The sequence below is a fragment of the Loxodonta africana genome, chromosome 22 (genome assembly GCF_030014295.1).
Source record: "Loxodonta africana isolate mLoxAfr1 chromosome 22, mLoxAfr1.hap2, whole genome shotgun sequence".
Lineage (NCBI taxonomy): Eukaryota > Metazoa > Chordata > Mammalia > Proboscidea > Elephantidae > Loxodonta > Loxodonta africana.
Genome location: NC_087363.1, coordinates 1,927,261 through 1,945,832, shown reverse-complemented (window position 1 = coordinate 1,945,832; position 18,572 = coordinate 1,927,261). Strand labels below are relative to the sequence as shown.

General features: G+C 36.9%; 1 protein-coding gene and 1 pseudogene across 1 annotated transcript; both read left to right on the top strand.

Annotated features, from left to right (window-relative positions):
* The first annotated feature begins 3,550 nt into the window (after positions 1 to 3,550).
* On the top strand, positions 3,551 to 4,532 carry LOC100653624 (olfactory receptor 4C16-like). Its single transcript, XM_064274210.1, has one exon. The coding sequence runs from the start codon at positions 3,723 to 3,725 to the stop codon at positions 4,530 to 4,532; it is 810 nt and encodes a 269-aa protein (XP_064130280.1). The 5' UTR covers positions 3,551 to 3,722.
* Positions 4,533 to 12,251: 7,719 nt separating this feature from the next.
* Positions 12,252 to 13,183, top strand: LOC100670412 (olfactory receptor 4C16-like; annotated as a pseudogene).
* Positions 13,184 to 18,572: the final 5,389 nt, after the last annotated feature.

Genomic DNA, 18,572 nt, shown 5'->3' with positions numbered 1-18,572 from the left:
ATGGTGTGAATATATTTCATAATCAGAATTCTTATTGCCTTTGAGTCAATTTCAATGCATAGTGACCCTATAGGACAGAGTAGAACTGCCTATAGGGTTTCCAAGGCTGTAGTCTTTACAGAAGCAGACTGCCACATCTTTCTCCCGAGGAGCAGCTGGTGGGTTCCAACCACCGACCTTTTTGTTATCAGCCAAGTGTTTTAACCACTGTGCCACCAGGGCTCCTTGTAATCAGAATAGCATTATAATATTATTAATTAGTAATATTACATAGTAATTAGTAATATGTATTAGTACATTTTACGAGGTAGGGAAAGTTCAGTTCAAAAGCATTTACTGAGCACCTACATTGTATAAGGCATTTGATTTGAAACAGTAGAAAATAAATTCTGAGAGCTCATATTTTTCCAAGAATCTTATTTGAGGAAGGAAACTAAAACAATTCCATACATATAAGTGTATTGTAAGTGAAAATGTGTAAAATTACAAGAATGTTATAAAGAAAGCTTGTAGAAAGTAGGAGAGAGAATTTCCTTCACCACAAGACAAGCATTGAAGGCTGCCTAAAGGAGGTTCCTCTGTAGTTGGGTCAGGATGTTTTGAGAAGGAGGAAGTGGTTGGATAAGAAAAGGAGGAACAGAAATAGCAAGATGGGTTTTGAGAGCTTCATCCCTATTCATTTCTAATCTCTGGCTTTTACATTATTTCCATTATGAAGTTCCCACAGATACACTTACTAATCCTTACTCCCATGCTCCCATTGCATGATGAATATATCCTTATTAGACACAGAATTAAATGAATATTTGTCAATTTGGGAACTATATTCATGCTCTTCTAGATCATGATATTTTGTAGATTAAAAATTCCTTTGTCCAAAAAAATACGTGTACTTGAGGTCATAGAATATGTTTCTAAAGGATATTAATAAATGTATGATTAAAGTAATCTGGGTTTGTTTGGAATATGAATGAGCTTTAAGACTGCTGATCCCCAATACCTGTGGCTCTAATCCCATTTGTGAATGGGTTTTCTCTGATATGTTAATGAGACAGTATTAGTGTAGGGTGTGTTTTAAATCAATTTCTTTTGATATATAAAAGAGATTAAACAAGGAAGTGAGCAAGGAGAGATCAGGGAAGATACATGCCATACCACATGAAGATCGCCAAGGAGCCAAGACAAGGACCTTCCCCCAGAGCCCATGAGAGAATAACACTTCCTCTAGAGCTGGCACCTTGATTTCAAACTTCTAGAACTCAAAATTATAAACAAGTTAATAAAAAGTATTTATGAGTCATAATTTAACTTAGAGATTTATGTCAAAATGTATGTAGAAAATTAACTTGTTTTAGAAATGGATAACCTAATGAGATTGATAATACACAAACTCAAAACGCCACTCTCAAAGGAGTGACCAAAATCACAGACTATTGAAGATGAATGAGACTTTTCTATCACCTCACCTTCAACACCTACCGTGTTTTCAAATACAAATATTTTATGATGTATCATTCATTTAAAAATGAATAATGAAGAGAATGATCTTACCGTAATGGTTAAGATACCGAGAGTCAGGCTTCTTACAGTTTATCCTTGCTCAGAATCACATAGTCCAAAGAAAATTATGTTTTATTCTGGGCACTCCAAAGTGAGTAACTTTATTGGGAAATTTTGCAGGGGTAGGTTTTACTTTGGAGGAAGATAAGATTTATTTGAAGGCTGTTGAGGCAAAGAGAATTTACAAAGGAAGAAGAAAGCTAGTCTGCTTTGACTAACCCAGTCTGGATTTTGGCCAACTCACAACTTTCTAGACAATGTATTGGAGGTATGGACGTGACTTGGGAAGAACACAATAAAATAATTCAGTCTTCTGTATTATATTTAAACACATAACATTGCAGTATATGTCTTTACATGCATATGGCCTCCCTTCCAATGTCCTAGTGATGAGAAAGATGTAAAAAAAAAAAAAAAAAAAGTTTTACTCTTGAAAGTGAAGGCTTTGATTATTTCTGTCTAAATTTGTAAAAGAAGTCTTCACTGAAAGATGCTGCATTTCAAATTTCAATAATAATCATTAAATTTGACAGGACAGAAAACAAATTTAATAAAGAAGTCAGTTACTGGTTATCCACAATCCCTCTTCTAACCACATTGCCCTCCCTTTTCTGCTTCTCTGCTCTGTTCTAGGAACATGGGGTTTTCAACTACCAGGATAATACAAACTTTATTGGGAATTACAGTCACGCTTTGATCCTACAACAAACTGCCTGGTGTGTCTGGTAACAACCCCCACTCCTACTGTCCCAGACCTAAAATGCTTAAGCTAAAAACCAGAAGTATGAACTATTAAGCAATCATCACACCTCTTTTAATTTGGAAATGTAAGCTCAGGGACTTTAAGTGCTCTAAGAGGTGTTTTTCAGCTTTTCAGAAATTGGAGGAAAAAAAATAGAAATGGGAATATTTGCAATATTACCAATTGCCAAAAAACTTTCATTTGTGCCTATTAGCAAATGTCAAGTACCAAATATCACTAAGGTGTTCGAAGGTAAAAATAGATTAGTTAGAAGCTAATGGAGCACTGGTGGCACAGTGGTTAAGAGCTCAGCTGCTAACCCAAAGGTCAGAAGTTTGAATCCACCAGCCACTCCTTGGAAACCCTACAGGGGCTGTTCTACTCTATTCTAAAGGGTAGCTAAGAGTAGGAATCGAATCAATGGCAATAGGTTTGGTTTTGGTTTAATAAGTATTATAGGACTACTATGAGTCAGAAGCAGCTTGAATACAATGGGGTAAATGAATGTTTCTTACTCATTTTTTTAAGCTGGGATATCTGGGAAAGAATGTTCAGTAAATAGCTGGGCCATATATATTTTTTGGTCCCTAAGAGGAGCAAACAGTTTGCACTTTACTATGAACGTAAAGGTTGGTAGTTCGAACCCACCCAGCACCACCGTGGAAGAAAGGCCTGGAGATCTGTTTATGTAAGAATTATAGCTAAGAAAACGCTAGAGTAGTTCTACTCTGTGACACATGGGGTCTCCATGAGGTGGAATTGAGTTGATGGCAACAATTTTTTTTTTTTTGGCTTATTGTACATTAATAAGTAATATACTTTATATAAGAATGCATCGCTAATATGGAATGCCTACATCTATGTAAAAATAAGACTTTCTTTATAAGAATGGGAATAGTGTGTGGCTTTATATATATAATATTAAACTCAAAAGAGAAGACAGATATGTCCTCAATGCTGAATGAGAAACAATGCAATCCATGGGCCCCCAGGTCTACTGAATAAGAAAAAAAATAAGTAAACAATTTGGAACCGTATATCCTGGTTTTGTATCCCTCAAGTAAAACAAATTCATAAGAGCAGAAAAATATTAAAGCTAACAAGCAGTTGCATTTAAAGAGTGATTTAAAAAAGTATCTCTTATAAGCTTATTTGAGATTTAAAATTGTCCTGTGAAGAGGTTGTTATAAATTGAGACGCAAAGAGGTAAAGTGACTCATTAAGAAACAAGAGCTAGAATGTCCCTGATGAAGGATAGTTAGGTTTGCTGAAAATATCAGTAACATTGTATAGCACCACAAATTAAATTGCTTAAAATATTTCACACGGTTACATAACACCATACATTAATTCCTGCATCATTTGTTTTTTTTTCAGATGAACCATTTCACACCTGTACCTTCTCCTCATTCATGAAATCATGCTGCTGAATAATAACGTGACTGAGTTCATTCTGCTTGGGTTGACACAAGAGCCTGTTAAAAGGAAAATAGTGTTTGTCTTTTTCTTGCTTTTCTACTTAGGGACATTGTTGGGTAATTTGTTGATTATCATCACCATCAAGACCAGCCGGGCACTTGAGAGTTCAATGTACTTCTTCATTTTCTACTTATCCTTATCTGATACCTGCTTCTCTAACTCCACAGCCCCTAGAATGATTGCGGATGCCCTTCTGAAGAATAACACTATCTCTTTTAGTGAGTGCATGATCCAAGTCTTTTCATTCCATTTCTCTGGCTGCCTGGAGATCTTCATCCTTATCCTCATGGCCGTTGATGGCCATGTGGCCATCTGTAAGCCCCTGCACTACATGAGCCTCATGAGCTGGCAAATCTGCAGTGTGTTGGTAGCTATAGCCTGGGTAGGGGCCTGTGTGCATTCTTTAGTTCAGATTTTTCTGACCCTGAGCTTACCTTTCTGTGGTCACAATGTGATTGATCACTATTTCTGTGACTTGCAACCCTTATTGAAACTTGCCTGTACAGACACCTATGTGATCAACCTACTGCTGGTGTCCAATAGTGGGGCCATTTGCACAGTGAGTTTTGTCATCCTGATGTTCTCCTATATCGTCATCTTGCCTTCTCTGAGAAACCACAGGGCTGAAGGGAGGAAAAAAGCCCTTTCCACCTGCGTCTCCCATATCATTGTAGTCGTCTTGTTCTTCGGTCCTTGTACATTTATATATACACGACCCGCAACCACCTTCCCACAATTGGAACACCTTTGATTAACCCTCTGATTTATACCCTGAGAAATGCTGAGGTGAAAAATGCCATGAGGAAGCTATGGAGCAAGAAACTGATTTCAGATGACCAAAGATGAATGGAAGTTACAAATGCTTCCTAATATCTTGAATCAGCCTAGAGGAATTCAACAGGAAATAGTATATTCTTATTTTGGATTTAGTACTTTCCTGTCTTTAGGAAAATAGGCAATATGAACACATACAGTGGTTAGTGTTGACTCAATTTCATGTTGAGGGAGAGACCACACCAGGTACAAACAGGTGTGTAAGGCCCATTGCCTTAGATTTTTCACAATGGTCTCTCTGCCTCTGTTGGATGCCTATAACCACTTGTGATTTTGATCTGGTGTTTTCTCTGTTCTTCATGTTGATTTGTGGTGTTGCTGTACTATTAAATAAAGGTTGGTGGTTGGACCCCACTCCAAGCATTGCTACAGGGGAAGGGCCTGGTGATTCTACTTCTGTAAAGATTACACCCAGAAAACTACATGGGGGTTGCCATGAGTTGCAATCAACTCAATGACAACGGATTTGTTTGCTGTTTTATTGTGATTACATTTAGCCTCTGTATTCTTAAATTCCCAGTCTGGTAGCTTTTGTTTTCAAAACTGAATGTGATAATCCAGAGAAGGAATTTGGGGCTTTGCAACAGAAATACATGTGTCACAGATAGAAAAATTTAGTGCATTCTCAATACAAATCAGAGAAGAGAATAAATTGAGTAGAGAGGGCTGAATGTTTATATGAAATGCCTGTTTCTGCAGTGGGGATAGCACCAACTTTTGTCCCTACTCATCTGACAGCATAGTCTCTATTTACATGATCATTTAAATCCAATTCAATTTCATTTCTTTTTGTCTTTTTATCTGTACAGAAAATTTGACACGAATATTTTTGTTCACTTGAGACTTCTAAATTCTACTTTTGTGCTAAATTATATTAAAGTTTACAAATTTGTATCAATTTTATAGTACCAAAACTTTAGCATTTCTCTGGCTTGATAAAATGAACATCTATTTTTCTGTGTGGACATGGAAAGCTGTAGATTCCAAGGGGAACTATAGTGACATATATACATCACTTTTTTTTTTAGAGCCTGTGAATTTCAAGGTGAAATCTATCCCATGGAGTTTATCATTGATTAGAGAACCTACAGTTTGATTCTCCTATTGAAAGTTTTTCATAGAAGCAGATTCCAGTTGGAAGAGTTTTGGTGATGTCTTCACCTATTTCAGGAAAAGAAAAAGAGAGAAAAGGAGTGTGTATTGGATGCAATGTAGTTGTCTACCCAGAAACACACCATCTAATCTATCTCCTGGACATGTACTCAATATAGAGCCCCTACTACCACCGTGACCAAGTCTCCTGCAGAAAGAAATTGTGCTCTAGATCAGAGTCAGAATTTTATAATAAAAATGGCAGAACTGCAAAGAAGACTGAAGGTTCAGCCTCAACATACTTCCTTTGTTGAAACCAGTGTCCTGATAGAAAAAGAATGGGACTCTCAGAACTAAAACAGGGAAATGTTTGTGTAGAAGGTGAGAACCATGAACCCCAAAAGTATCTGGATCCTCTGACTGGCTCCCTCATGTGAGGGAAGAAAAGTCTTCCGTGACTTGATTCTATGTGATTACTTCATCTGATGCACTTGTTGTGCAATGATAATTGTTCTTTTCCAAAACCTCCTCCTATATCCCTTGTTACATCCAAAACACTAACCAGGGGCAAGTCTCAGGAAAGTTAAAGCAGTGAAATACAACCCTTACTCTTTTAGAAATGATACACATGAGGTAATTACAGTACCTAGCTAATATGTATGAAGAGAAACAGGGAAACACTTTACTATGGGAGTTAATCTTGAAGGTGTTAGCATAGGAAGAGAGAATATAAGTCTGGAGGTTGAAAATTTTTAACATGAAGGCACTCACCAATGATTTGCAATCTGATGTTTTGGCAAGGATACCTGGAGCTGGCTTTTTAAAGTATATGCCTTAAGGTATTGTATTGTTTTCTACTGCTGCTGTAACAAATTGCTACAAATGTAGTGCTTAAAACACCCCAAATTTATTATCTTAAGTTCCCTAGGTCGAAAATATGACATAGGTCTCACTGGGCTAAAATCAAGGTGTAAGTGTGGTTGCATTTCTTTTGGAGGCTCTAGGCTTTTCCAGAATCTAGAGGCCACCCAGCTTCCCTGGATCGTGACCCCTTCCTAAATCTTCAAAGTCAGCCACATTGCATATCTTTGACCATTCTTCCACTACCACATCTCCCTCTTTCTCTTCTGCCTCTCTTTCCCACATTTAAGGATACTTGTGATTACACTGAACTTATTTGGATAATACAGGATAATCTCTCTATTTTAAAGTTAGATGATTACCAACCTTAATTTTGTCTATAACCTTAATTATACTTATTGGAAATTATAAATTCTTCAGATGTCTATTGAAATGATAAATATTTTAGATATATATTGTGGCTTCATTTTCCACAGTACCTCCAACTACAATGATTGAGGGCTGACAGACTATGTGATCCACTGACATGATATCCAATAAATATTGCCTAGGATACAATATGCATTTGTGAGCAACAGATTGTGAAATTGTGGTCATGATCTCAGACTATTGAGTTACCATGTATTCTATGTGTCATAAGAAGCCAAGCTGATAGAAGAGAGTAGAGATAGATAGACAGATGCTCTTGAATAGACTCCACCCATGGAGACCTTTGTACATATGATATAGTTTTGCAATTTCAACTTCTTTATTGTAAATATCTTTTTACAACAACATAAATGGCAATTTTACTTGTGGACTTGCTAGATGGAATACACAGGAATCAAATCAACTAAATCTGAGGAAAGAGACAATATCATCAGCCAGAACAAAGCCAGGGGCTGACTGCAGAACAAACCATCAAGTGCTCATATGCAAGTTCAAGTTGAAGCTGTGGAAAATTAGAACAATTCTATGAGAGAGAGCCAAAGTATGAATTTTAGTATATGCCACCTGAATTTAGAGACTACCTCAAAAATAGATTTGAAGCATTGAGCACTAATGACCAAAGATCAGATGAATTGTAGAATAATATCAAGGACAACATACATGAAGAAAGCAAGAGCTCGTTAAAAAGATAGAAAAGAAAAAAAAAATGCATGTCAAAAGAGACTCTGAAACTTACTCTTGAACGTAGAGTAGTCAAAGGGATTGGAAAAAAATTATGAAGTAAAAGAGTTGAAAAGAAGATTTCAAAGGTGAACAGAAGAATACAAACTAAATTATTAAAATTACATATGCAAAAACCTGGAGTTAGAAACCTGAAAGGGAAAAACATCTCATTTTTCAAGTTGAAAAAAACTGAAGAAAAAATTCAGTTCTCAAGTTGCAATATTGAAGGATTCTCTGGGCAAAATTTTGCTGAAGATCATTCAAAAATGGCTGCAGCAGTATATCGACAGGGAACTGACAGAAATTCAGGCCAGTTTCAGAAGAGGACGTGGAACCAGGGATATCATTGCTGATGTCAGATGGATCCTGGCTGAAAGCAGAGAATACCAGAAGGATGTTTACCTGTGTTTTATTGACTATGCAAAGACATTTGACTGTGTGGATCTCAACAAACTATGGATAACACTGAGAAGAATGGGAATTCCAGAACACTGAATTGTGCTCATGAGGAACCTTTACATAGATAAAGAGACAGTTGTTCATACAGAACAAGAGGATACTGATTGGTTTAAAGTCAGGAAAGGTGTGCATCAGGGTTGTATTCTTTCACCATACCTATTTAATCTGTATGCTGAGCAAATAATAGAGAAGCTGGACTATATGAAGAAGAATGGGGCATCAGGATTGGAGGAAGACTCAGTAACAACCTGCATTATGCAGATGACACAACCTTGCTTGCTGAAAGTGAAGAGGACTTGAAGCACTTACTGATGAAGATCAAAGACTATAGCCTTCAGTATGAATTACACAATGAATTGACATTAAAAAAAAAAATAAGAAAACAAAAATCCTCACAACTGGACCAATGAGCAACATAATGATAAACGGAGAAAAGATTGAAGTTATCAAGGTTTTCCTTTTACTTGCATACACAATCAACTCACTTGGAAGCAGCAGGAAAGAAATCAAAACACCCATATAATTGGACAAATGTGTTGCAAAGACCTCTTTAAAGTGTTAAAAAGCAAAGCCCAGACTTAATGGTCTGACTGAGACTGGAAGAATCCCGGCAGTCATGGTCCCCAAACCTTCTGTTGGCCCAGGACAGGAACCGTTCCCGAAGACAACTCATCAGACATGGAAGGGACTGGACAATGGGCTGGAGAGAGATGCTGATGAAGAGTGAGCTACTTGTATCAAGTGGACACTTGACACTGTATTGGCATCTCCTGTCTGGAGGGGAGATGGGAGGGTAGAGAGGGCTAGAAACTGGCAAAACATTCATGAAAGGAGAGACTGGAAGAAGGGAGCAGGCTGACTCATTAGGGGGAGAGTAAATGGGAGTATGTAGTAAGGTGTATATAAGCTTATATGTGACAGACTGACTTGATTTGTAAACTTTCACTTAAAGCAAAATAAAAATTATTTAAAAAAAAATAGCAAAGATGTCACTTTGAGGACAAAGGTTTGCCTGATCCAAGCCATCCTGTTTTCCATGGCCTCATATGCATGTGAAAGCTAGGTAATGCAAAAGGAAGACCAACGAAGATTTGACACCTTTTAATTACAGTGTTGGCAAAGAATATTGAACATACCATGGACTGCCAGAAGAAGGAAAACAAATGTGTCTTGAAAGGAGCAAAACCAGAATGCTCCTTAGACAGGAAGGATGATGAGAATTCACCTCACATACTTTGGACATGTTATCAGAAGGGACCAGTCCCTGGAGAAAGACATCATGTTTAGTAGAGTGTCAGCGAAAAAGAGGAAGACCCTCAATGAGAGAGACTGACACAGTGGCTGCGACAATGGGCTCAAGCATGAAAACGATTGTGAAGATGGAGCAGGAGCCAGCAGTGTTTTGTTCTATTGTACATGGGATATATGTGAGTAAGAACCAGGTTGAAGGCACCTAACAACAACAATATAAAAAGTACATAGTCATGTCATGTTTTCTAAGATCAATTTGTTCCCTTCGAGTTTTCAAAATTCTTCTTCCAACATCTTCACAACTTTCTTCTAATTGAAAAAATATCTCAGAATTGGAATCTTCCAGATTCAGATTAAAAAAAAAATTACCTTGGGTTTGAGAAAAATATTTTTAAATTTTCCTTCCACCTTGAATTTATATATTTTCCCTAAAATGGGTGCTACTGCACTATGACAAATATCATTCAATTTGTTGTTGTGAGCTGCCATCCAGTGAGCCCCCACACACAATGCCTGGTCCAGCATCATCCCCACGAGGGCTTACAGATTGACTCGTTGTGATCCATATAGGGCTTCACTGGCTGATATTCAGAAGGAGATCATCAGCCCTTTCTTCCTAGGCCCTATTAATCTGAAGGATTCTCTGAAATCTGGTTAGCATCACAGCAGTATACAAACCTCCACTGACAAATGGGTGGTGGCTGTGCACAAGGTGCATTGGTCAGGAATAAACCAGTGTCTCCCAGATGAAAGGTAAGAATTCTACTGCTCAGTCACAAAGGTCTACCCTCACACCCACCAGGATGTCTATAACCAAAAAAAAGGAAAAAGGAGAATAACAAGTGTGTTTTAGTTTGACCTTATTTGCGTTAAAAAAAAAAACAAAACAGAATAACTGCAATACAAATAAATTATCACCTTGGTAATGAAAGCAGAGAAAGACTCTTAATAAATTTAATGAGTGCATTAGCGTTTATTGCCTGCATAGAATGATATAAGGCTATTTTATTTTTTAATTTTCTGGTCATTAGTCTTAAAACTTATACTAAATTTTTAACACTTCGTAGTTGAAGCAATTCAAAAGAATTTTTAAAAAGCACGTTTAAAAGCTAAACCAATAAACAAGTTCAATAACAACAACAGAGTTTATTTTCTATCCTTACCCAAGACCCACCGTAGGGACTGCTTCCTCACGTGCCTTTAAACGCTCCTCCTAATGCTTTCAGCGCAGCGTCTCCAGGAGTCCCCACACCCCTGCACTTAGAGCTGACCCTGGCCTCTCACTGCTGTATTGAAGCAAAGAGAGAAAGAGCAAAAGGTTCAGCGGCATTTCACACTTTCCTACAGTTTTGTAACATAGTTCTCGTTCTCATTATGACTAAACGGTTTTTTGATATATTTATTTTAAATATAATTTTAAATCTAGATATCAAGCATGAAGAGTTTTTCACTGTTATTTTTTTCAAAGAGGTGTTTTTATTATTTTGATAGAGAATTGGTGTTTTTCCTGTATGCTGTCATGAGATCAGAAACTCAAGAACATTCCTTCAAATACTGATTGGAACTGACAGATAACGTGTATGTGAGTTCCTTCCCTTTCTTTCCCTTCCATTCCCTTTCCTTTTCTTCTCTCCTCCTCTTCTCCTTACTTTTTTTTTTTTGCATACCTGAATCCATTTAAAATTGTTTGAATATCCAGAGAATCAACTCTTAAAATAATATTTTTCCATGAATACTCAGAAACTATATCTGGTTGTTAAGTATATTTTATAATCTTAGATTCTTCTAATTTTGGTCACAGTTTGGAATTTTTATTAGTTTACAAGTCAAAGTAAAGAGATCCATTCTAATGGAAAATTGACAGTGGAACCAGTGTCTTGAAATCCTGGCTCCTAACTTGGGGCTGTTTGATGCTGGGTCAAGAAATTAGGAGAAACTGTGAAATGCTTTTTCCTCTATTTCAGATAGAATAGCAATGCTAAAAAGCTATATATATTTGGAAACATTATCAAATGATTGAACATTATAAGCAATAAACAATAAAAAGTTGCAAGTGAATGATGGAAATATTAATTGATAATTTTGATTAATAACTGATTAAGTAAATCACTTGAATGATAAAGATTAATTCTTAGTGGGTAGAAGAGTTCAGGAAGACTATAATTCCTCTTTTACTGATGAAGAAATAGATGTCCATACAGTGATTATAACAGTAATATATGTTTATGTAAGTATGCATTACTAATATATAATACACAAATATATATAGAAACGAAACATCATTTATGTGGAAGGCAATAGTGTGTGAGTTTATATCTACAACATTAAATTCAAAAAGAGAGAAATATATCCTGAATCCTGCCTGACAAACCCACTATGTAAAACATGGGCACCAAGGTTTATTGAATGTGAAAAAAATTAAGTAAATAATACTTTGGCATCATATATCCTGATTTTTTATGTATCAAATAAATCAAATTAATGACAGTGGAAACATATTAACAAGAAGTTGCATTTTAAGAGTGATTTACAAAAGTATCTTTCATAAGCTTATTTGAGATTTAAAATGACCCTATGAAGAGATCATTAAGAACTGAGGGACAAAGAGGTGAAGTGACTCATAAAGAAACAACAGCTAGAATGTCCCTGGTGAGGAATATTTATTTTTGCTCAAAATATCACATAACATCACATAGCACCAGAAATTAATTTGCTTAAAATATTTCACACTGTTGCATACCACCATACATTAATTCCTATATTTTTTTTTATTGTTTTCCGATAAACCATTTCACACTTGTACCTTCTCATTCCTGAAACCATGCTGCTGAATAATAATGTGACTGAGTTCATTCTGCTTGGGTTGACACAAGAGCCTGTTAAAAGGAAACCAGTGTTTGCCTTTTTCTTGCTTTTCTACTTAGGAACGTTGTTGGGTAACTTCCTAATAATTGTTACCATCAAGACCAGCCGGGCACTTGAGAGTGCAATGTACTTCTTCCTTTTCTACTTATCCTTATCTGACACCTGCTTCTCTACTTCCATAGCCCCTAGAATGATTAGGGATGCCCTTCTGAAGAATAACACTATCTCTTTTAGTGAGTGCATGATCCAAGTCTTTTCATTCCATTTCTCTGGCTCCTTGGAGATCTTGATCCTTATCCTGATGGCCATTGACCGCTATGTGGCCATCTGTAAACCTCTGCACTACATGAGCATCATGAGCCGGTGGGTCTGCAGTGTGTTGGTAGGTATAGCCTGGGTAGGGGCCTGTGTGCATTCTTTAGTTCAGATTTTTCTGACGTTGAGTTTGCCTTTCTGTGGTCCCAATGTGATTGATCACTATTTATGTGACTTGCAGCCCTTGTTGAAACTTGCCTGTGCAGACACCTATGTGATCAACCTACTGCTGGTGTCCAATAGTGGGGCTTTTGCACAGTGAGTTTTGTCATGCTGATGTTCTCCTATGTTATCATCTTGCATTCTCTGAGAAACCACAGTGCCGAAGGGAGGAAAAAAGCCCTTTACACTTGCATTTCCCATATCATCGTAGTCATTTTGTTCTTCTGTCCTTGTATATTTATATATACACGCCCAGCAACCACCTTCCCCACGGATAAGATGATAGCTGTGTTTTATACAATTGGAAAACCTTTGATTAACCCTCTGATTTATACACTGAGAAATGCTGAGGTGAATAATGCCATGAGGAAGCTATGGAGCAAGAAACTGATTTCAGATGACCAAAGATGAATGGAAGTTTCAAGTCCTTCTTTATAGCTTGAATTAACCTATAAGAATTCAACAGAAAATAGTGTCTTCTTATTTTGGATCTAATAGAATCCTATCTTGGGGAATGAGTGCTAGTTTCTTCAGGAAAATAGGCAATCTGAACGTATGCACTGGTTAGTGTTGACTCAATTTCATGTCGAGGAAGAGACTCCCCAGGTACAAACAGGTATGCAAGGCCCATAGCCTTAGATTTTTCACAGTGGTCTCTTTGCATCCTTTGGATGCATATAACCACCTGTAATTTTGATCTGGTGTTTTCTCTGTCCTTATTCACGTTGATTTGTGGTATAGCAGTGCTCTGGAGAAAAGAGTGTGGTAAACCTACTTATGTAAAGATTACAGCCAAAAAAACCACAATGAGCTTGTTTGTTGTTTTTATTGTGATTACAGTTAGCCTCTATATTCTTAATTCCCATCCTCGTAGATTTTCCCTTTTCAAATCTGAGTATGATAATTCAGAGGAGGAATTAGGGGCATTGCAAAAGAAATAAGTAAGCCACAGATAGAAATTTCAGTGAGTTTTCAATACAAATCAGAGAAGAGAATAAACTGAGTAGAGAAAACTGACACCACAGACTCTAGTGACATGGTCATTAAGGACCCAATTTCAGTTTCATTTCTTATTTGTGTTTTTATCTATATAGAAGAAAATTAGACATGAATGTTTTTGTTTATTTGAGACTTCCATTTCTATTTTTGTACTAAATTTTATTAAAGTTATTAAATATGCATCGATTTTATTGTATCAAGTGCTTTGGGGTTTCTCTACCTTGAGAAAAAGACCATCCATTTTTCTGTGTGGACATGGAAATCGGTAAATTCTGAGAGGAATTATAGTGACATATATGTATCACTTATTTTTTTCACATTCTGTGAATTTCAAAGTAAAATCTATTCCAAGTCATTTATCATTGATTAGAGAAGCCACAGTTTGATTCTGCTATTGAAAGTTTTTCACAGCAGTATTTTCCAGTTAGAAAAGTTTTACCGATGTCTTCTTCTTTTTCAAGAAAAGGAAAAGACAAAAAGGGAGTGTTTATTGGATACAATGTAGGTGTCTACTCAGAAACTCTCCATCTCCTACGTCTCCTGGACATGTACTCAATATGAAACCTCTGCTGCCACTGTCACCAAGTCTTTTGCAGACAGAAATTTTGCTTTATATCAGGGTCATAATTTTATGGTAAAAGTGGCAGAACTGCAAAGAAGACTGAAGGCTCTGCCTCAACATACGCTTTGCTGAAACCACAGTCCTGATAGAGAAAGAACGGGACTCTCAGAGATAAATCAGGGAAATGTTTGTGCAGAAGAGTAGGCATATAACCCCCAAAATTATCTGTATCCTCTGGGTTGGTTCCCCCTTGTGAGGGAAGAAATATCTTCCCTGCCTCGATCCCATGTGATTACATCATCTGAAGCAGTTGTTGTGCAATGATAATTGTTCTCTTCCAGAACTTTCTCCTATATCCCTTATTACTTCCAAACAAGTAACCACAGGCAAATCTCAGGAAAGTCAAAGCAGTAAAATACAACCCTCACTCTTTTAAAAATGATATATATGAGGTAATTACAGTACCTAGCTAATATGTGTGGTGAGAAATGGGGAACACTTTCCTACGGGAGTTAATCTTGAAGGTGTTAGCATAGGAGGACAGAAAATAAGTATGGAGATAGAAAAAAATTTTGCCATGAGGGCACTCACAAATGGTTTGCAATTTGATGAATTACCAAGGACAGCTGAAGCTGGATTTTTAAAGTATATGCTGTAAGGAAACACTTTCCTACGGGAGTTAATCTTGAAGGTGTTAACACAGGAGGACAGAAAATAAGTATGGAGATAGAAAAAAATTTTGCCATGAGGGCACTCACAAATGGTTTGCAATTTGATGAATTACCAAGGACAGCTGAAGCTGGATTTTTAAAGTATATGCTGTAAGGTGTTGTATTGCCTTTCTACTGCTGCTGTAACAAATCGCCACAAATACAGTGCCTAAAACACCCCAAATTTATTATCTTAAGTTCTCAAGGTTGACAATCTGGGCTAAAATAAAAGTGTCATTATGGTTATGTTTCTTTTGGAGATGCTAGGATTTTCCCAGAAACTGGAAACCACCCCCTTCCTTGGATCATGACTCTCTTCCTAAATCTTCAACATCAGCCACATTGCGTATCTTTGACCATTCTTCCATTGCCACACCTCCCTCTTTTTCTTCTGCCTCTCTCTTCTACCTTTAAGGATACTTGTGATTACACTGAGCTCACCTGGATAATACAAGATAACCTTCCTACTTTAAAGTTAGATGATTAACAACCTTAATTTTGTCTGTAACCTTAATTATAAATATTATTGGAAATTATAAATTCTTCAGATATAGATTGAAATGATAAATACTTTAAATATAGGTTGTGGCTTCTTTCTCCACAATGCCTCCAACTACACATAGGCTTACAGACTATGTGATTCATTGACATGATATCCCATAAAGGTTGTCTAGGACACAATATGCATTTGTGAGCAACAGAAGTGTGAAATTGTTGTCATGATCTCATAATATTGATACTACCATATATTGCATCACCCATAAACAGCCAACCTGATAGAAGAGAGTAGAGATAGATAGCTGGATGCTCTTGAATAGATCCTGCCCATGGAGACCTTCGTACAACAGAACACAATATTGCTTGGTCTTACATTATCCTCACCAATGCTGGCATGTTCAAGTTCATTGTTACATCTGTTTTGCCAACCCATCTCTCCAAGGCTCTCCCTCATACTTGCTTTAACTCTGCTTCACCAGACATGGTATTCTCTTCTAGATATGGGTCCTTTTAATGATGTGTATAAAGCATGCAAGTCAGCCAAAGTTCTGTTGCAATCCATACAGTTTTAATTGAATGATTTTCAGAAATAGATCACCTTTCTTCCTAGTCTTAGAACAGGAGCTCTGTTGAAACCTGTCCATTATGGATAGAAGAGATTTTTCTTGGCTTTATGGTATATGTTGTTTGTTGCTAAAAAAAGAAAAAAAAAATTTTTTTGATACATGCTGTTTGTTTGTTGTTAGGTACCATAAAATTGGTTCCCATTCATAATCCTCCTATTGTACAAAAGAAAAAAAGCACTGTCCTGTCCTGCACCATCCTCACAATTGTTTTTATACTTGCACCCACTGTTGCAGCCATTGTTGTCAATCCATTTAGTTGAGGATTTTCCTCTCTTTAGATGATGCTCTATTTTACCAAGCATGATGTCCTTCTCCAGGGAGTGATCCCTCCTGACAACATGTCCAAATATGTGAGACATAGTCTCACCATCCTTACTTCTAGGGAGCATTCTGGTTGTACTTCATCCAAGACAGATTTGTTTGTTCTCTTGGCAGTCCATGTATATTCAGTATTCTTCGCCAACACCACAATTCAAAGGTGTCAATTCTTTAGTCTTCCTTTTCATTGTCCAGCTTTCCCATGCACAGGGGGCAACTGAAAACACCATAATTTGGGTGAGGCACACCTTAGTCTTCAAGGTGACAACTTTGCTTTTCAACACTTTAAAGATGTTTTTTTTGTAGCAGATTTTCCCAATGTAATCCATCTTTTGACTTCTTGACTGCTGCTTCCATGGCTGTTGATTGTGGATCGAAGTAAAATGAAATCCTTGACAGCTTCGATCTTTTCTCTGTTTGTCATGATATTGCTTATCCGTCAAATTGTGAGGATTTTTGTTTTCTTTTTGTTGAGGTGTAATCCACAGTGAAGGCTGTGGTCTTTGGTCTTCATCAGTAAGTGGACTTTCAGCAAGCATGTTGTATCATCTGCATTACACATGTTGTTAATGAGTCTCTGTCCAATCCTGATACCACGATTCTTTATACAGTCCAGCTTCTTGGATTATTTCATCAGCATACAGACTGAATAAGTGCGGTGAAAGAATACAACCATGATACATACCTTTATTGACTTTAAACCACACAGGATTCCCTTGTTCTGTTCAAACGACTGCCTCTTGGTCTATGTCCAGGTTCCTAATGTGCACAATTATGTGTTCTGGAATTCCCATTCTTCTTAATGTTATCTATAATTTGTTATGGTCCACACAGCACAGTCAAATGCCCCCGCATAGTCAATAAAACACAGGTAAACCTCTTTCTGGTATTCTCTGCTTTCAGCCAGGATTCATCTGACATCAGTTATGATATCCGTGGTTTCAGGTCCTCTTCTGAATATGGCTTGAATTTTTGGCCGTTCATGTCAATACACTGCTGCAGCTGCTATTGAATGATCTTCAGCAAAATTTTACTTGTGCAGGATATTAATGATATTGTTGGATAATTTCTGTGTTCCATTGGATCACTTTTCTTGAGAATAAGCATAAATATGAATCTCTTCCAGTTGGCTGGCCAAGTAGCTCTCTTCCAAATTTCTTGGCATAGATGAGTGAGCACTTCCAGTGCTGCATCCATTTGTTGAAACATCTCAACTGGTATTTCCTCAATTCCTAGAGCCTTGTTTTTCACCAACTCCTTCACTGCACCTTGGACCTCTTCCCCTTGTGCCATTTGTTCCTGATCACATGCTACCACCTGAAATTGTTGAATGTTGACCAATTATTTTTGGTATAGTGACTCTGTATATTCCTTCCATCTTCTTTTGGTGCTTCCTTTGTCTTTTAATATTTTCCTGTAGAATACTTCAATATTGAAACTCAAGAACTAAATTTTTTCTTCAGTTCTTTCAGCTTGAGAAATGCAGAGCATGTTCTTCCCTTTTGGTTTTCCATCTCCAGGTTTTGAACATGTCATTATAACACTTTACTTTCTCTTCTCCTAATCCTCATTTGAAATCTTCTTTTCAACTCTTTTACTTCATCATTCCTTCCATTCCTTTAACTACATTCAATAGCAAGTTTCAGAGTCTCTTCTGACATCTATTTTATTCTTTTTTTTTTTTCTTCCCTGACTTTTAAATGATCTCTTGCTTTCTTTGTGTATGATTTCCTTGATGTCATTCCACAACTGGTCTGGTCTTCAGTCATTAGTGTTCAATGCTTCAAATCTGTTCTTGAAATGGTCTCCAAATTCAGATGGGATATACCCAAGGCTGTACTTTGGATGTCATGGACTTGTTCTAATTTTCTTCAGTTTCAACTTGAACTTGCAAATGAATAATGGATGGTCTTTCCCACCATCACTATATATGATTTATAGCATGAGAAAATAAAATAATCCTCCAATAATTCATTGTATGTTTCACCCCTGCATTCTGTGGAACCTGTTGCTTCAAGCTTGTAATATCTCTGGGGCTTTCCAGGTGGACTAACTTGCTTTTTTCTCTATTCTTCCTCAGATGGTTG

Bases quoted from the DNA above. Each gene is read 5' to 3' on its own strand.
- LOC100653624 (XM_064274210.1), top strand. From the start codon at position 3,723: ATGCTGCTGAATAATAACGTGACTGAGTTCATTCTGCTTGGGTTGACA.